At 58.3% G+C, this 19,709-nt stretch overlaps 1 protein-coding gene across 2 annotated transcripts; it reads left to right on the plus strand.

The window, feature by feature from the left end:
• Positions 1-4,944: 4,944 nt before the first annotated feature.
• Positions 4,945-19,283, plus strand: SELENON (selenoprotein N; the record flags this gene model as incomplete). 2 transcript variants are annotated; one of them, XM_079697614.1, is made up of 12 exons in its annotated part: positions 4,945-5,127; positions 5,807-5,924; positions 9,186-9,418; positions 12,166-12,378; positions 12,595-12,719; positions 13,283-13,420; positions 15,001-15,082; positions 15,501-15,689; positions 16,068-16,173; positions 17,264-17,376; positions 17,470-17,571; positions 19,047-19,283. In XM_079697614.1, 12 exons carry the CDS (start codon positions 4,945-4,947, stop codon positions 19,215-19,217), a joined length of 1,773 nt encoding a protein of 590 aa, XP_079553740.1. In that variant the 3' UTR covers positions 19,218-19,283. The 2 variants fall into 2 exon arrangements, with proteins under 2 accessions (XP_079553740.1, XP_079553741.1); XM_079697615.1 differs by having other exon boundaries at positions 9,285-9,418.
• Between the last annotated feature and the right edge of the window lie 426 nt (positions 19,284-19,709).

Below are 19,709 nucleotides of genomic sequence, written 5' to 3' on the forward strand. Positions count from 1 at the left end.
TGAATGAGCCTCCTGTCTCCCTCTTTCCACTCTTGCTCCCCTCAGTCTATCCTTTACCCAGAAACCAGAAAGGTCTTTTTAAAAATGCTTTACCGGGGACTTCCCTGGTGGCGCAGTGGCTAAGAATCCGCCTGCCAATGCAGCGAACACAGGTTCTGAGGCCTGGTCCGGGAAGATCTCACATGCCGTAGAGCAACTAAGCCTGTGTGCCACAACTACTGAGCCTGCACACCACAACAACTGAAGCCCATGTGCCTAGAGCCCGTGCTCCAAAACAAGAGAAGCCACCGCAGTGAGAAGCACGGGCACCGCAACGAAGAGTAGCCCCCGCTCGCCGCAACTAGAGAAAGCCCGCGCGCAGCAGCGAAGACCCAACGCAGCCAAAAATAAATAAATTAAATAAATAAATTTTTAAAAAATGCTCTATATTGGTTTATAATTTATATGCCATAAACTTCACCCATTTAGAGCAGACAATTCATGTGTTTTAGTATATTCACAGAGTTGTACAACCATCACCATGATCTAATTTTAGAACATTTCATACCCCCAAAGAAGCCTTGCAGCCCTCAGCTGACACTCCCCGTCCTCTCCTCCCCCTCCCCACTCCAGCCCCAGGCAACCACTAATGTACTTTCTGTCTCTGTAGATCTACCCATTCTGGACGTTTCACATAAATGGAATCGTACAGTATGTGGTCCCTGGCCACATACTTCTGGCTTCTTTCACTCAGTTCTTTCGTTCAGTGTAATGTTTTTGAGGTTTGTTCACACTGTAACACACATCAGCGCTTCAGTTCTTTTCATTGAATAATACCCATTGTATGGCTATACCACATTGTGTTTATCCACTCATGAATCGAAATCTGGGTTGTTTCTCTTTTTTGGCTACTAGAAAGGTCTTTTTAAAAACAAGTCACATGTCACTCCCCTGCTTAAAACCTTATGATGGTCTCCCATCAAATCTAAGTGAAACTTGTTGCCACGGCCTGCAAGCTCCTTGATGACATGGCCCCAGCCTCTGTCACCAAGCTTTCCTCCTGTCACTCTCCCAATAACTCACTCTGCCTTCTTCATGTTTCTTGAACACACCAAGCTTGTTTCTACCCCTGGGCTTTTGCCCAGAAGAGGAAGGGGGCATCCCAGGCAGGAGGAGGGAACTTGTTTCCTCTTCCCTCTGCCTGGGTTGCCCTTTCCTCCGTTCTCCACCGTGCTGGCCTCTTCTTTTCACTCAGGTTGCAATGTAAGTGTTACCTCCTAGCTGAAGTCACCTACCCCCACCTGTGTCACTCTGTAGCACCTTGTTTTACCCCTTCGTGCACACCAGTATCTGAAATTATCTTCTCTGTATGTTCATCACCTCTCTCCTCCTACTAGAATATTTAGCTCCAAGGGAGGAAGTACCCTGTCTGTCTTCTTCGCTACTGTGCTCCTGGGATGTGCTTGCATAGCTGCCGGCACAGAGTAGATACTGAGTTTGTTGAGAGGCCCATGGGGTCCAGACAGGTAAAGCCACTCCTGCAATGGCACCAGAAGCCTCAGTTTTCCCAAGTGACACTTTGCTCCCATTTGGAATGCCGGTCCTACTACTGACTGCCAAGATGTTAGTGTTGGGTCTGAGGCGAATCACCCCTCTGACTCTCCAAGGACTCCGACGATAGGGGAGAAACACGGAGCCACAAGGCTCTCGCTACCCCCAACCTCACTCCCACCCCCACCGGTTTATTATCTCAGTAGAGCTAGTGTAGAAAATCCTAATTTCGTCTTACTGCCTGGAGAGTGGCAGAGCCCCTGCTGGAGAGAGACCCGTTCCTGGCGAGCTAACCCCGGGAGACAGGAAGCAGAAAAAAAGAGGATGCTTCCAGAAGGCAGGCAGGTGTGGTTGTGTGTGTGAGAGACAAAGAACCACGGCCAGGGTTTGAGGCAGTGACCCTGCCACCAAGGCTACAGCAAGGCCCGGCCCTCCCTCCTCTTCCAGTGGGCGGGTGGAGTTTGGGGAGTATTTACACCGACCCCCCCGCTCGTGGAAGCGGAACTCCTGTGCCTCGAGGCTGAAGCAGGGACACCGTGGGCAGGGAGCCGCCCTCAGCAGTCTGAAGGTGCCTGGTGGTGCAACGTTCCTCCCTTCTGGTGACTGCATTGTCTCCAGGATGAAGTCCAAGATTGCCACACGCTGGGTGGAGCCCAGCCTGTCTTTCCTGCATCCTCTCCCTTCATACCACCCTCAGTCCCTCTGCCCAGAACCACTGGACTACGTCCTCACAATCCCATGGACGTGCCCCCAGGCCTTTGCCTCTGTTCTTCCAGTCCCTGGAATGCTCTTCCCAGGGCTCCGGCTGGTGACCTCCTGAACTCAGGCCCGCCTGGATTTCTGCTCCGTGAAGCCTCACCTGACCCCTCCCGACAGTCAGGGGGACCTTCCCCTGCGTACATCCCTCTTGCCGAGCACTCACCTCCAGGGAGTCAGCGTATCCCTGGAGGATACTTGTCTAGAAGACCAGACTCCACTTTCTCCTCCGATGGATCCCCAGTGCCAGAACAGAGCACAGAAGACCCTCAATAACTATGTGTTGAATGGGTGAATGAGTGATGCCCCTGCTAACCGGTGAGCTCCTCAAGGACATGGCCAACGTGCCACTTACCTTGGTGCAGTTTCCAATTGCTGATACTACCAAATACCACCCTTGCCCTCTCGGGGGCCAGAGACAAGGTGCCAAAGAGCTCCTGTAGGGCGCTGGCCACAACTGCCCCGCTGGCCCAATCTTTCAAAGCTCTGCCCTGCTGTGCCCTGGCCCTTGGTTTGGAGGCAAACCCTCCTGGGAACAGAAGGACACCCAACCCTGCTCCAGTGCCAAGGCCCAAAGCTGACGTCTCCCCAGAGCTGAGTCCCAAGATTGACCCTTTTCCCAGAGGCTCACTGACCTGATTCAAATCCTGCAAGCCCACCCCTCCCCTCCAGAAACCCCTTGAGCTTTGAGACACACGCCCCTCCCAATCTCAGCTGCATCTCTCCAGCCCTGGGCCACTGAGACCAGTGGGGTGTCTGTGTCTTTAACAAAAAGCAAGTGTAACAAGTAAAAGTAGCCTGGCAAAGAAAACTTCCCTCATTTATTTTCCAGGGGCCTTGGCTCATCAATCTTCCCGCCTAACCTGCTCTGTGCTCTGTTAGCTTTGCTTCCTGATAGAATGGAATTTGGTTTTCTAATAGCATCTGTCGTATGCAAGGTGTCCCCAAACATTAGCGGTAATGAGTTGGAAGTGGCACATTTGGACGCCTTCGGAAGCCAACACTAGATGTCAGGCCCTCAATGGGCCCCTTCGAGGATATGGGGCCAGAGCTGGGCCCAGGGCCCACAACTCTTGGTCCCTGGGAGACAAATCACCCAAAAGACATGGGAGTGCCCATGATGTGCTGGGTCACACATGGGCACTGGGAAGGCAGGGCTCTGCCCACATGGCACTGTCATGGCTGGTTACCCATGAAAGACAGAAGTGGTGGTAGAGACCAGCCCCTCCCCGCACTCAGTCGTTTGGACCATCCCCTGGGAGACAGCATGGCAAGAGATTTGGACTCAGATAAACCTGAGTGCCAGGGCTAAGGCTCCTCAATTTTATTTTGATGATGATGATGATGATGGTGATGATGATGATGATGTCCTTGCCTCACAGCTTGCAGGATCTTAGTTCCCCGATCAGGGATCGAACCTGGGCCCCAGCAGTGAAAATGCAGAGTCCTAACCACTGGACCGCCCGAGAATTCCCAGGCTCCTCAATTTTAAAATGAGACAAACAAACCTCACGTCACTGTGTGGCTTGAGGACAAAATGAGATGGCATGAATCTCCCAGCACCAAGTCCAGCACATAGTGGGTGCTCAGTACCTTTTAAATCCCCCTTGACATCCCAGACCTGGGGCTCCCCTGGGCTCGGGGTTCTTGTCTAGAGACTTTGGCAGCTGCTGCCCTCTCGTGGGAAATGCAGGCAAAGCCATCCCTGGCCTCCTGGGGCCTTGATATAACGGAAGAGAGGCCCAGTGGAACCAAGGTTTCTGGGGACTTGAAAGAACTTCCTCAGACTCCACTCGCCTCTATTCCCAAGGCCCTCCTCCAAGTGTTGTTCTCCGGAAAAACCACTCCTGTGGCCAGGGCAGGTCCAGCAGGGGAGAGCGGGTAACTCACAGCCGGTCTTGCCTTGCGCCTGGGAATTACCACCCCTGCCAACCTGGGTATTTCGTCTTCACCACAACCCACAGAAGGGTCTCTTTGAATCCTCCTTATAGGCGAGGAAACTTTGGCCCCGCGGGTGAGGGTTCAGGGCTGCACCACCTGTGTTGGCCTTAATCAGGTAGTTGCCATCCCTGATGAACTGGCAGCGGTGGCCCTCCAGCTGGACCATGACGGGAATAGGGAGGGTTGAACTTCGGAGCTTTTCTGTTTCTAGATGACTGAAGACCTTTTAGCAAGCAGGTGGGATAAGGGTGGAGAGTGGGGTGCCGGGCGGCCGCTGGAGGACGGCAGTGCCCTTCTCTGGCCTCCCTCACATCTGCCAAGAAAGGTGGACACAGGCCTGGCGGCCCCTGAGCCCCCTCCCAGGGAAAGCTTCGGCTGTGCGGGTCCTCCCCACCCCCGCCCAGCCCCTCCTTCTCCCAGCCCTCCGCCTGGAAGGGCTCCCGGCTCCGCCAGGCAAGATGAGACGCGGAGGCCCGGTTTCGTTTTGGGAGACCAAGTACAAGAAGGAGGCACCGACTGGCAGGAAGGGGCCTGTGGAGCAGGGGTCCCGGCGCCCCCTTACGGACTCGCGCGCCCACTGAACCCGCTATGAGTCGGACCCCGCGCCCCAGCCCGCCCCGCCCCGGCGCCCAGGCCCGCCCTCGGCCCCGCCCGCGCCCGCGCCGCCGCGGGTCAGCGTCCCCGGCCGCCCGTCCGGAGCCGCCGCGAGCCGCCGCCATGGGCCGGGCCCGGCCGGGCGAGCGCGAGCCGTCCAGCCCCGGCCCCGCCGCGCCGCCCGCGGCTCCGCCGCGCCGCGCCCGCGCCCTGGCGCTGCTCGGAGCGCTCCTCGCCGCCGCCGCCGCGGCCGCCGCCGCCCGGGCCTTCGCTCGCCACGCCGAGGCCCAGGCGGCCGCGCGGCAGGTCCGAGCTGGCGGGGAGGGCGCGGCGGCCGGGAGACTCGGGTGGGCCGGGGCAGCGGTGGGGCTCGCAGAGGGACTGGGCTCCGAGGGGCGGGGGGCGGGTGGGGGCCGGAGGGCCGGGAGGGCGGCAGGGAAGGGATAGGAAAACGGGGCTCCAGGAGTCGGGCAGACTTGGAAGGACTGATGGGGGGAGGTGAGAGGACTGGCCCAGTGTGAGGCAGGAGCTGGGACTGGCTGCAGGGGGACAGTGCAGATGGGTGACTAGGACAGTGCAGACAAAGCGTAGAGCAAAGGTGGGACCCGAGCATCTGGACGGGCTGGCAGTGCTGGGTGGGACCCGAGCATCTGGACGGGCTGGCAGTGCTGGGACGGTGGGGAGGGGAGACCGGAGAGGACAATGGGTGGACCAAGAGGGTGACACGAGATGGGCGGGATGGGCCCAGATAGAAAGGGGGCACTTAGAGAGTGGACAGTGGATGAAGGCTCAGAGTGAAGCAGGGACCAGGAGGGATGGGAAGGGGGCCTGGGGCTCTGGGGCGTGCAGAGGTGGCGTTTGGACAGATGGGCTGGGAGATGGGCTGAGAGAACCCAGGAAGGTGTGGCGGGAGCAGCTCCCTCCGCCCATTTGGGATGCCAGTTGGGTGTACAACTGCTCAGCCCAGCCACCTCCTCCCGAGCAGGACTCGGCGCTGAAAGCCCTGGGGACAGAAGGCCTCTTCCTCTTTTCCTCTCTGGACACTGACGGGGACATGTACCTCAGCCCCGAGGAGTTCAAGCCCATTGCTGAGAAGCTGACAGGTACCGGGAGAGGCTGGGGACTAGGCAGGAGGGAGCCGGGGCACCACCCTCGACTTCTTGGTCTGTGTCTTCTGTGTCTGCTCTGAACAGAAGGGCTGCCTGGAGTAGGGGGAGGACGGTGCTTCCTGGCAGCCCTGGGGTCCTCCCAGCTCTGACACTTTCCGGCTGGTGGTTTGGACAAGCTGCTTCAACATGGGCACCCACACATACTCGCACACCCAAGCCTGTTCTCACGTGTGACTAAAACTAGTTAACGTTCCCTGACCACCTTCTCAGGACCAGACATCGCTCTAAGCGCCTCCTGTGAGTCATCCCTTTAATCTTCACAGTGCCTGTGAGATGGACATTGTCCTGATCCTCATGTGTATGGTTTAGGAGACGGAGGCGCAGGAAGGCTCTCCAGCTTGCGCAGGCTGGACAGGTGCAGAGCCAGGGTTAGGGGCCTTCTGTCTTCAGGTCCTGCACCGGCTCGTTTGAAACTTAGAGAAAAATGTCTGCAAAGTGCCCACCATGCAGTAGATAGTCAATAGACAGGAGCTATTACCATTACTGCTAAATATTAACCTCTGCTCGGGAGCTGTCAGATTCCTATCCCACCTTGTTACCCATTTTTGCCTGGTTGTAATCAGTGATTTTTATTGTAAAGATGAGGGGCTGCAGCATTCTAATGAATTATAAGATGCCTCTCTCACTGCTCCATCACCACCCTAGCCTCTGTGTCCATATCTTGGGACGTTTCTTGAACTTGTGATCTTGGGCATCTACTTGTTACCCAAATTGCCTGGTGTAAGTAGGTCAATAGATGGGAAAGGCTAGAAACCGACACCGGCTGCTCTCAGGCAGGTAAGCGCTAAAGGACCGTGATGGGCTTTCTGTGTCTCAGGATGGGTCAGGTAGGTCAGTCACGTGCTGACCCGCTGGCCTTTGGTCACTGCCAGAGGAGGAGGGTCAGATGAAAAATGCTAATTTGCTGGAGCGGATGTGTCAGTGCCTCCCAGGGGCAGTCAGTACTGTCATGAAAGCAGATGGGCAGATACACAGCTCAGCCCTGTGTGGATTTGCTTTGACTTCTTATTTCGCACACACTTCTCCGAGCAGCCACACAGCCACCTCCTTGTCCTTTTTTATGGCCAAAGAGCAAGAGTTCCCTCATAATGACATGTTGGCCAAGCTTGCTGGGCTTGGGGGTGCTTTTAATTTTTTCACACAAATCTTTTTCTCCATCAGGGGAAAAGAGTCTCTCCCTCAATTACCTCCTAGGCCACTGTGAGTACAAAAAACAAAAACAAAACCAGAAAAACACCAAATCTAAGCAGGAAATAGAGGCAAACAGTCCTCTCTAGTTGGTACAGTTATGTGTGTTCAATTTTCTGCTTTATACCTTAAAAGTTTTACAAGTTGTCAATAGTGAGCAAAATTTACTTGTAAGTCAGGTAATAAAACTTTTTATTAAAAAACCAAAGAGCCATAAAATGCTGGGCATTATTACTCATAATTATCTATGATAACAGTTAAGTAATTGGATAAGCAAGCCAACCAGTAACGCTGCACATTCCCATTGTTCCCTTGCTCTGAGGTTTCCAGATTGCTGTTCTGAAATTTTGTTGCCTTGACTTACAAATGCAGAAGTACCCATGATTCTTTAGAAAAGGGATTTGCATCAGGAGCCACTGGGGAGCATTAATCGGGAGCACGTTTTCCAGATTCTAGCCCCTGAAGACTCTGACTCAGTAGGTCTGAGGGGGGTTCTGGGCATCGGTAGTTTAAAAGGGCATCCTGGTGATTCTGATGATTCCTGATTAAGAATGCACTCATTTTTTTTTTTTTTTTTTTTTTTTTGCGTTACACGGGCCTCTCACTGTTGTGGCCTCTCCCGTTGCGGAGCACAGGCTCCGGACGCGCAGGCTCAGCGGCCATGGCTCACGGGCCCAGCCGCTCCGCGGCATGTGGGATCCTCCCGGAGCGGGGCACAAACCCGTGTCCCCTGCATCGGCAGGCGGACTCTCAACCACTGCGCCACCAGGGAAGCCCCAAGAATGCACCCATTTTAATGCACCCATTCAGTCTGTCAGTCCAGTCTGTCAACAAATGCCAGGCGTGGTCTCTACCAGCAAGAGAGCAGTCGTAACAGGACCCACCCGTGCTTCATTCCATTATCTGTGTCATGGGACCCCACCCTGCTGTTAGTCGCCCCTTCTGCAGTAGGCGTCATGCCTCCCTTAAGCCTTCATCGTGACTCCCTCCACCCTCGAAAGACTACAGACTTGGCAGGTCTCTGAGCAGGAAGAGATCTGACAAATCAAGTTCAGCCACTGCCAGTCCAGCCCCTCGTACTGATGGGGAAATGGGCCACCCAGGAAACAGGGAGAAGCAGGTATCCTCACTTCTGGAACAGTGCTCTTTCTGTGACACCAAAGATGACCTGATTCCACGTCCCCTGACCTCTCTGAGCAGCCTTTGCTCTCCATGAGACCCTCATGATGGGACAGGCACGGTAGCATGGGCTCCATCTCTAATGTGGGAAAACCGGAGAGGAGGAGTGATTTGCCCCAAATTGTCCAGGAAGTGGAGCCAACCTCACCCAGAGCTGGGCTGAGGGAAGGGAGACAGTGAGAATGGCCTTTCTGCAGCCAGCCTGGCCTGGTGGAGAGAGCACACGTTAGAGTCAGAATTAGGTTTGAGCCCTAGCCCTGTGGCTCCCCCACCATGAAACCACCGGTAATAGCAATACAGCTGACATTTATTACGGGTTTACTGTGTACCAGGCCTGGATTATCTCATTTAATCCTCATAACGAGCCACTGGGCCAACCATCACACAAGCTGGTGAGGAGTGGGGCTAGGATTTGAACCCGGGTCGTCTGGTTCCTAAGCCTTTGAGGAAATTTTTGAGATCTTAATGCCCCCGGAAGAAGGTTGTGGTCGATCCTAGGTTTAGAGTAAAACAGGCCTGGATTTGAATCCTGATTCACACACTACCTTGCTGTGTGTCCTTGGGGAAGTGAGTTCACCTCTCTGAGCCCCCAGTTTCTCATTTGTAAAATGGAATTGATAATACTGCCTTCACAGGGTTACTGTGAAACTAAAATGTGATATACATTGGAGAAAATGTGTATGTGTGATAATACCATGTGGTATACATATGTACACATTATATATCATACATATACAATTTGTGTATGTTTGATAAACGATGTGATCTATATTGTTACTTTGTTGATTGTTACCTGTTCCAGCCCCACCCCACCCCCATCCCTGCCAGGCCTGGCTCCCTTAATCACTGGCCAGTGTGGACATCCTGAGAGAAGTGAGGCCCTGCCACCTAAGGCAGGACCCCTCTCCAGCGACCTGTGTCTCACAGGGTCAACTCCTTCGGCCAGCTATGAGGAGGAGGATCTGCCCCCTGACCCCAGCGAGGAGACACTCACCATAGAAGCCCGATTCCAGCCTCTGCTGCCAGAGTCCATGACCAAGAGCAAAGATGGGTTCCTAGGGGTAAGTTGGGGCAGGAGTGGCAGGGGGTCCCCCACAGGTGGGACCAGAGACAAGAGGGACCATCTGTGTGCACTCACCTCCTGAGAATGGGTCTGTGCTCTGCTCATCTTTCCTTCTTTCTGTCTTTCCTCCCATCTTTTATCAGCACCCTCTGTGCACCCAGTGCGCCAGGCCCTGGGGGTCCAGAAGTGGGTGCGATGCTGTCCCTGCTGTCCAGGCACACAGTCTGGTAGGGGAGGTAGGAGGGATAAGCACGAGCCTCTGACCCAGGGTGGGGATCTGGATGGCTTCCTGGACGGAATGACATTTGACAGTGACTGCAAGGGACGAGGCCTCAGCCTATTGTCAGCAGGGGTAGGAAAAGGATCCGGCTGGAGGAAACAGCAAGTGCACTGGAGACTGTGCTGATGCAGCCGCCTCCCTTGTAATCATTACTTTCTGCAAATCAGTCTTTCCCCCCAGGCTGTGAGTTTCCTCAGGGCAAGGCCGGTGACTCACACATTTGTGCCTCCCCAGGTCCCTAGCACAGTGCCTGGAGCCTGACAGGTGCTCCATTGAGCTCCGATAAACCCGGACCTGAGGTTCAGCCCCTGGCAACGGCTGTAGGGTGGGGATGACCCTGACAAGTGCCATCCTAACCAGCCCTGTGGTTAGGACCCAAGGCCCTGTGGACAAGGTCTCAATCCCTCCCAGGACCTAGGCATCCCCAGGCCCTGCCCGCCTTTCCCGCTCTCTCCCCTGCACTCTCCTCTCAGCTTTCCACTACTCCAGTTGTCCAGGCTTTCTTCTAGCTGAGAGCCTTCTCATATGCTGGTCCCTCAGCCAGGAACAACCTTTTCTCTTTGCCTCACTCACAGCTACTCAGCTTTTACAGCTCAGCTGCACTGTCATTTCAGCAGGAGATGCCAGGCAGGCCACTGAGGGCAGAGAGAAGGGGTGGCTGGACCCAGGGCATGGGGGACACGTGCGGGGGCATCCTGGTCAGTGGGACTGGAAGAGAAGTTGCCAGATGGCAAAGGGCCTCAGCTGCCTAACTTTGGCCTTCGTTCTGCAGCAGCAAAATACCATAGCAGATTTTGAAAGAGGAGAATTCTCTCATCAGATCTAGGCTCTCCAAACTGGCAGCTGGGGAGAAAAGGGAGGCAAGAAGACCAGTTCCCAGGAGGGAGGGAGAGACAGGTGGGGGGAGGCCATGGTGATGGAGAGGAAAGGCAGCCCGGGGGATGCTGGGAAAGGAAGAAAGGCAGGGTGTGGCTACTAATGGAAAGGGAGGGAGGGGGAGTTGAGGTGACTCAGGCTTCTGGCTGGTGGCCAGGTGCATGGGGGCCCATTGCCCGATGGGGGTTGGAGGAGGGGAGCGGGTCTGGTAGGGAGGGTGTGAGGTCAGTGTGGACTGTTGAAGGTGAGTTCCCTGAGAGATGTCCGGAGGGGGGAGTCCAGTAAGATCTGGGTGGAGAAAGGTCTGGCACTGATGGGCTGAAGTGATGTCTGAGCAGATGAGTCCCTCCTACAGGGCAGAGACACAGGGTGGGGCGGGTGCAGGGGGCCCACCTGCACTTACAGGGGAGATGGGTCCGGAGCAGCACCCCAGCCCTGTGTCCCTAGCTCAGCCCCCTTTTGCGGGCCGCTCCGCTAAGAGCTCGCCAGCCTGTGAGCAGGACCCAGCAGGCGGGAAGGCTCTGCCTGGCCCTGCAAGCCAGCCCCGCTTTGAGAACTTGCCTGTGAAACCCCTCTCCTCCCACCTCAGCTTCCCACTGAGCCCGGGTCCCATCACCAGGGAGGTCAAAGGTGGGCCAGCTCCCTGGTGGCTGAGCACCCTGAGGGGGGCCAGGCACTCACTGTCCTGGTGGCCACTGATGGTGGCCCAGAAGGGCAGGGAGGAGCTACTGAAGGTGCAGCTTTGACCTGGGGACCTGCGTGTTCTGAGGTCCCGCCTCTCCTCCAGGCAGATGTGCAGAGAGGCCTGCAGAGCGTCTGACCCTCATTCTCTCCCGCCCTTCAGCTCATCAGACAGCAGTGGGGTGGATTACTGATGAGGAAATGGCTCAGGGAGGGCCCTTTGCCAGGGGTGCCCAGCCAGCGTGGTCCAGGGTGCTCTCTGGGGGTGCCCTTCCTTCCCCTTCTCTGTGGCCTCATCCTGCTCTTGGCCCTAGAGGTTTCCCCCAAAGGTGGCTGCCGCCTCCCTCCACAGACTTAACTCCAAACCTAAATTCTGACTCGTCAGCGGGACATTAGCTGCAGGGAGGAAACTTGGCAGGGTGTGGGGGGGGATTAGAGAGCAGAAAGCAAGGCCGGCAGACGGGGAGAGGAAGCCCAGGGCAGGGCGGGGCACCCGGGGTTGGTCTGCTGGCTTATGTACAAGAGGCAGGCAGGACTGTGTGAGGCCCGGGACCTGGGCTTGGAGAGGGAGGGAAGAGGCCGTGAGAAGCCCCCTCACAGAGCCCCCCGTTCCAGTCCTGGGGGGCCCCTCCAGCTGCCTCTGCTCCCCTGCCCTCGAGCGAGCTGTTCCGGCCTGGGCTGGACCTGAGGGGCCACAGGGGCACCACTTCTCTGGGCAAGGGGCCGGGGAAGATGAGATGAGCCTCAGCTCTGGCAGGAGAGTGCCAGGCTCGTGGCCGTGAGCAGGCAGGAGCCTCCCGGGTCCCTCTGCTTCCTGGGCTTGTGGGTTGGCTCAGGGCTCGAGGAGACCTCCGCACATGCCTGGGACGTTCTCAGTGCCCCAGAGCTTCGACTTTCCTCTGCCCCAGGTCTCCCGCCTGGCCCTGTCCGGCCTCCGCAACTGGACGACCGCAGCCTCGCCAAGCGCGGTATTTGCCGCCCGCCACTTCCGGCCCTTTCTTCCCCCTCGGGGCCACGCGGAGCTAGGCGAGCCCTGGTGGATCATCCCCAGTGAGCTGAGCGTCTTCACCGGCTATCTATCCAACAACCGCTTCTACCCACCACCCCCCAAGGGCAAGGAGGTGAGGGTAGCCCGTGGCAAGCCCTGGGGCCCTGCCCCCCAGCCCCAGCACGGCCCCTCCCCATCGGCAACTGGACCCCCAGGGCCACGCCTACCCCACCTGCTCTCTGGCCTGCCTCTGGCCCCACCCCCACCTGGGCCCCAGGTCCAGAGCTGACCCTCACCCAGGGGAGCTGGGCCCAGCAAGCCAGCCCAGGTCCCACTGCCCTCCCCCCAGGTTATCATCCACCGGCTCCTGAGCATGTTCCACCCTCGGCCCTTCGTGAAGACCCGCTTTGCCCCTCAGGGGGCCGTCGCCTGCCTGACCGCCACCAGCGACTTCTACTACACCGTGATGTTCCGGTGAGGGGTCCTGGCAGCCCCATCCTTGCCTCCCACCTGGGCCTGGGACACCAGGGAAGCACAGATGGGCTGAGCACCAGCGGGCAGGGCCTGACTCAAAGCCCCCAGCCCCACCGCTTACCACCCTGTGGCCCCGGGCAAGCAGCTTTGGCTCTCTGAGCCTCCCTTTCCTCATTGTGCATCAGGGCGGTGGTGACTTCCTCCAGGAGGAAGAGAAAAGGTGTTGAATGTGCTTAGCATGGGGCTGTTGGCTGTGATTGTCATCCACACAGAAGGGGGTGCGTAAGAGCTCTGACACCAGGTCACACACACCCTGGAGGGCTCAGAGGAGACTCGGGCAAGGCTTCCGGGGAAGGCAGCACATGAACTGGGCCCTGGAGGACGGGCAGCGCTTGGAGGGCGTCCCTTCTGCCTGCCCCACACACTTCTTCCTCCCCCGCCCAGCCCTCTGCCCCGCACAGAGTCTGGCCAAGGGTTCCAGGCTTTGGGGCAGAAGTGAGAGAGCAGGTGGGCAGGCTCTGCTCAGCAGGGAACCTGCTCCCAGCCGGGCCCTTTCCCTCCAGCATCCACGCGGAGTTCCAGCTCAGCGAGCCGCCCGACTTCCCCTTCTGGTTCTCACCCGGCCAGTTCACGGGCCACATCATCCTCTCCAAAGACGCCACCCACGTCCGTGACTTCCGGCTGTTCGTGCCCAACCACAGGTGAGAGCCTTGGCCCCAGCACCCTGCTCCCGTTTGCCCCCCACCAGCTCCAGGAGCTCAGATGCAGGGGCCCAGAGGCCCCCTCAGTCTCTCCCCAGAGCTACTTCTCTTGGGAGGGGCCTAGAGCTGACCCAGGAGGAGGTAGCTTGAGGTGGGCTGAGGGGGGTCATTCCATCATCTGATAGGTGCGTCCCAGGCGCTTTGTGGGCCTGGCCTGCCAGCTCAGTGCTGGGACCCAACGCAGCGGCCAACAGCCCCTCCCTAAAGATGGAACTGCTCCCCGCCGCCCCATACTGCTGACAGACCTCCAACAGACCCGTAACCACAGCCTGCTCACGCCACCCTAGGCGAAGGCCAGCAGGTGGGGAGGGACCCGGCTGGTCAGGGTCCAGGAAGGCCTCCCAAAGGAAGGGACGTCTGTGCAGCGACCTGGGGGCTGAGGAGAGTTTAGCCAGGCAGAGGGAAGGGCACGTACAAAGGCCTAAGAAGCAGGCCCTCCATGCCTGCAGTTGCTACCACAAACCCTGGGGGGCCAGGGGGCAGCTCCTGGGAGGACTCAATGCCAGTCACCTGCCTGCTTGCCCGCCTGACCTGCTCAGGGGCAGCCTCTTGTCAGGGAAGCAGGGGACGCAGAGAGTCTTTCCAGATTCCTCCCTGATAGCACGCAGCCGCTTAGTGACTCTGTGCAGAGACAAGACCTGGGCTGAGAGATGAGGGACCCAGAGCGAAGTCTCAGCCGTGGCACCCGTGGGCTCCGTGGCTGTGGGCAAGGCCCTGGACCCCTCCAGGCCTCAGTTTCCTCATCTGCTAGATGGGAGGCTGGCTCCTGGGCAGGAGTGAGGGGGTCATTGGGACAGCCTGGGAAGAGAAAGTTGCCCCCAGGACCAGGAGCGGTTTCCTCTCAGTCCCCCGAGGGAGGGAGCATCCCGGGCCACGGGGAAAATGAGGAGGAAGGACGCGTTCTCCTCCTCCTTCCTCGCTCATCAGGCAAGCCCCTGTGCTGCAGGGGCTCAGCCCAGGGTTGGAGGTGGGGTCCTGGACTGAATGAAACAGAAGGAGGGGGCAACTGCTCCTCAGCCTGTGTCTCAGGCCTAGACCACGGGACCACTGACCGGCTCTGAGGGCACCCAGCTCACCCTGACAGCTTCACCTGCCCAAGGTGGTTGGTTGTCTGTCCTGGGGCGCCCCCGTGTGGCGGATCTGCAGGTTGCACATGCTCAGGCCCGACTTCCCGCTGGGGGAGGCGCTGATGAGCGCTGCCTCAAAGAGTCATGGATCGTGGACAGTGCATGAGCCATGGGTATGGAAGCCCTTCATGAACTGTAAAGGGCTGGGCCAGTGGAGGGTGGTATGGTGGCAGTGCCTTCCGAAGAGGCGGCCTGGGGAGAGGAAAGGGCCCAGGCTCTGCCGTCAGAACTCCAGTGGCTCTGAGACCTTGGGTTCACCCTGCCAAGTCTCAGCATCCTCACCTATAAAATAGGGTCAGCTGCATGCTTTCAGTGAGATAAAGTCCGACGTCTGGCTAATGGGCCTTGACGACGGTGGTGTTCTGCCCTGGCCGCCCTCTCACCTGTCCCCAGGTCTCTGAATGTGGACATGGAGTGGCTGTACGGGGCCAGCGAGAGCAGCAACATGGAGGTGGACATTGGCTACATACCCCAGGTGAGCTCACAGGTGGTCCCTACCCAGGTAGGAAGGCGGGACTCGGCCGCAGGGCCCTGCCACAGGGCCTCTCAGCCTGGCTGCAGGGAGGCCCAGCTGGCTAGGCGCCTTGGGGCAGTGAAGGACAGAGCTCCTGCAGGCTGAAGCCACTGTCCCCAAAGCAGGATCCTAGGAAGCCACCTGTTCTTCCTAGCCAGCGTCTGCCATGGGCCCTCAGATGGCTTCACACTGGCTGGACACTGGCTCTGTCCTGGACTCACTGCACAGCCTTGACCAGGCCCTGCCCTTCCCTGGGCCTGTCTCCCCACCCCTGCAATGAGTGGCGTATCTTTGAGGGTCTCTCGGGGCCCCTGGAGGACTCAGGCCCCTCGCTGAGACGTCCCTCAGTGACATCATCCCTCACTGACCTCCGGCCCAGATGGAGCTGGAGGCCACGGGCCCCTCAGTGCCCTCTGTGATCCTGGACGAGGATGGCAACATGATCGACAGCCGCCTGCCCTCGGGGGAGCCCCTCCAGTTTGTGTTTGAGGAGATCACGTGGCAGCAGGAGCTGAGCTGGGAGGAGGCCGCCCGGCGCCTGGAGGTGGCCATGTACCCCTTCAAGAAGGTGAGGCCAGACGGGGGTAAGGCGGGGGGTTGGGATCCCTGGGGCTGGGTCCGGAGCTGTGGGAGCAGCAGGTGGGCACTGGGCGTGGGATGCCGTGCAGGGCTTGCTGCTGAGGCTGCCTCCCTGTGGGGCCCAGCCTGGGCCGGGGAGCCTCCCCTTTGCCCTTTAGAACTTGGAGGAGGCATCCCCTGGCTCAGCATCACCCCTTCACACAGATACACAGACACACACAAACACTCACACTGCAAACATACATGCATATGTACACACACACGTATATACACTACAGACACACACTACATGCACATCACACACTCAGCCCCTGAATGGGACCCTGGCAGCACACAGTAGCTTCTCTCTGTCTCGACTTGGCCCCAGGTCACCTACCTGCCGTTCACCAAGGCCTTTGAGCAAGCCAAGGCCGAGAACAAGCTGGTGCACTCAGTCCTGCTGTGGGGGGCCCTGGACGACCAGTCCTGCTGAGGTGAGGGAGACCCTTCCAGTCTGAGGGGAGAAAGGGGGGCAGACTTCGTACCTTGTGGGTGCAGGAGGCCCTGAGACCAATGGGCCTCTCCTGTCGCAGTATAAGGGACTCAGGGACGACATGGGGCGGGGTGTGGGGTGAGGGCTCGCAGGGTTCTGTGCTAAGCCCAGAGGAAGCTGCTGGACACAATAGAAAGAGCCCAGCTCAGCCATTTTCAGCCTGGAGACCTTGGCCAAGTGACTCCTTCCCTGAGCCTCAGTTTTCTCAGCAGTAAGAGGGTAATGTACTTACCTCCCAGAGTTGTGAAAACAGACGTGCCTGTACTCTGTGCAGTGTTGCACACGAATGAGAGAAGGTAGTGCCAGAGCCTGGGCTGCATTCACTTATTCAGAAAATTCAGTGAAGACCCGCTGGTGCAAAGTTCTTTGGGTGCCTGACATTGGGTACAAGATGAGCAAACAGTGGCCCTGCCCCCATCCAGCCAATCGACGAACCTCCTGGGCCCCTCCTGTGCCAAGCCATAGGCTAGGCGTTGGGCACCTTGCACTGAGCAAGTCAGAATCAGCCCCAGTCCTCAGGGAGCACGCAGTGTGTGCAGAAGGCAGACAGTGAATGAACAAGTACAAGCGTGGTGAATTTACACGAGGCATGGTCCAGAGCAGCACAAGAGTGTGTAACGGGGGGTGGCGGGGTCAGGGAAGGCTTCTTTAGAGAAAGTGACATAGAACCTGAGACTTTGAAGGGTGAGGAGGATGAGTTTTCCAAGTGACAGGGGAAGTGTTTTAGGTAGAAGAATTGTCTGTGCAAAGGCCCTGGGACACAGTGTAGTGGATTTAAGAAGCTGTCACTGTCTAGAAGCCCCTGGGCCAGGTAGGCCCCCAGCCAAGTCTCAGCCCAGGATGCCAGTACGTTACTGATGTTAGTTACAGCTGCCCTTTATTCCGCACCTCCTCTGTGGTAGATTCTTTGAATCTGTTATTTCACCTGGGTGCACTGACCGTTCTACAGTTTATGAGGTTTACTGCTGATAGAAAACCCAGTGAGACAGGCAGGGTGCCTCACCCACCTGGCCTTGCCTCTCCCGGAACAGGTTCAGGGCGGACTCTCCGGGAAACTGTCCTGGAAAGTTCGCCCATCCTCGCCCTCCTCAACGAGAGCTTCATCAGCACCTGGTCCCTAGTGAAGGAACTGGAGGACCTGCAGGTGAGTGGTAGGTGGGCGGGAAGAGCCCCATGACAGCCCCTGGGACAGTGCTGGGAGCCGAGGTGTCAGGAGCGTGCCCAACTGTCCCCATAGAACAACCAGGAGAACCCATCCCACCAGAAGCTGGCCAGCCTGCACCTGGAGAAGTACAGCTTCCCCGTGGAGATGATGATCTGCCTGCCCAATGGCACCGTGGTAGGTCCCCCACCACTCATCCCCGGCCCCGGGCCAGGCACCATGGGGCAGAGGAAGTGGCAAACAAGGGGCACGGCTTACAGACCTCATCAGGCTCCAGGTCTGGTTCTACCACTTCCTGGCTGGTGTCTTAGCCAGTCCGAGCCTCAGTTATCCCCTGATGTCCCCTCGGCCTGCCTCGTGCAGGTGTCGGGACACTCCCTCAGAAAGGGAACCTCAACAGCACTTTGGGGACCTGGCAGCAGTGGGTATGGTCTAGCAGCAGAGTGGACAGGAACGTGACCTGGAAGGGAAGGCTCACCTCAGACCATTGCGGCCAGTCCTGGGATGGAAGGGAGGGAGGGACAGGCCTCGTGACAGGCAGAGAGGACCTGGGGACGCCCCAGGCTGAGCCAGGCTTCAAGACCGTATCTCTCCCTAAGAGCCCCTTACATGGCACTCACATCGTCACGTTGGGTTCTCACGGGAGCTTTGGGAGATAGATGAGCACAAATGCCGATCTCACAAACAAGGAAACTGAGGCTCAGAAAGCTTCAGAGACTTGGCAAAAGCTGCATAATTAAGAAGTACAGCTGCCGGGAACTCCCTGCGGTCCAGTGGTTAAGACTTGGCGCCTTCACTGCTGTGGGCCTGGGTTCAGTCCCTGGTGGGGGAATTAAGATTCCACAAGCTGTGCAGCGCAGCCAAAAAAAAAAAAAAAGAAAGAAAGAGAAAAAAAAGAAATAGAGCTGACTTTCAAAACAGGCGCCCGCCTGTGAGCCTCAGCATCACCCGCTCTTCTGAGCAGAGCTGCCCCTTATCCTTTAAGTCCCAAGGGATGGTTAGTGTGGGACTGAGGGATGGAAGCGGTTGGGGAACAGTGCAGGAGCAAGAGCTGGGGCTGGCCTGGAATGGGGGCATCCAGTGAGGGCTTGGTGGCGAGGAGGAGGGTGCCAGCCAAGGGCCTTCTATCTGAAGTTCGGAAGAGGAAAGGCCCAGGGGAGCCGGCCAGCTCGCGCCCGTCCACGGGCGCCCATTGTGGTGGACTCGGCCCAGCCAGGGCCCGGGGTGGTGAAGCTGGGCGGACAGGACTCTGCCTGGGCTGCGGGTGGCCTGTGCTCTCCCGCTCGCTCGATTTGTTTGTTCGTTTACCCGGCACCTGCCCTTAAGGTGCGCCTACCTGGAACGGGAGGCAGATGGGGACACAGGCGTGTGGGCGTCTCGACAGAAGTGAGTGTGGAGTTCAGGGCTTCTGGGAACAGAGGAGAGAGGTCATGGGGCGCGGAGGCAGGGGAGGGAAAGGTGATGCCGCAGGCGTTAGGTTTCACCTGGTGGACGAGGTGTGGAGCCCTGGAGTCAGAGGGCCCTGTGAGCAGAGGAGGAGGGGGAACGGGTTGCCCCTGCTGTCGGCCATCTGCCTCAGTGAGAACAGTTGAGGCCGCGGGGGCCCTGAGCCCGGCTGGGCCCCCGCTCTCCTCACCCCACCCTTCTCCCAGGTCCACCACATCAACGCCAACTACTTCTTGGACATCACCTCTGTGAAGCCTGAGGACATCGAGAACAATGTCTTCGGCTTCTCATCCACCTTTGAAGACCCGTCCACAGCCACCTACATGCAGTTCCTGAAGGAGGGCCTCCGGCGCGGCCGGCCCCTCCTCCAGGCCTAGTGCGCCTGCTGGGCAGTGAGAAGCCCCCTGGACGGGGAGCTGGACAGGCCCCTCTGCCCCGGAGCCAGAGCAGCCCTCGCACATTTCACCTTCCACCTCTCAGGCTGCCCGTGGGGTCTGCGGCCATCCGAGCTTTGCCTCAGTGAAGCGGGGACAGGGGGTCCTTGGCTGACCAGGTGGATGAACCTCGAGCTCCAGCTGCCACCATCAGCCTTTTACTACCTACCTGGCTCCGGAAACCGCTTGGGACCCCAGAAGAGGGCCCGGGGTCATCTCCCTGGACCTCACTCACTCAGGCACATAGTCCCGGCCCTTGCAGGGCGAGTAGTAGGGAAGAGTGGGTGCTAGGAAGACAGGGCCACCCCTCTCTCCTTACCTTCACCCCCTCCCAAAGGAAACATCAAGAAGCCCTGGCCTGAGGGTGTGGGCAGGCTGCCAGGGAAGCCCTCCTGTTTGTCTGGAGCCTTCTTCCTCGCGTAGCCCTGCCTGCCC

The sequence above is a fragment of the Hyperoodon ampullatus genome, assembly GCF_949752795.1.
Source record: "Hyperoodon ampullatus genome assembly, chromosome: 2".
NCBI lineage: Eukaryota > Metazoa > Chordata > Mammalia > Artiodactyla > Ziphiidae > Hyperoodon > Hyperoodon ampullatus.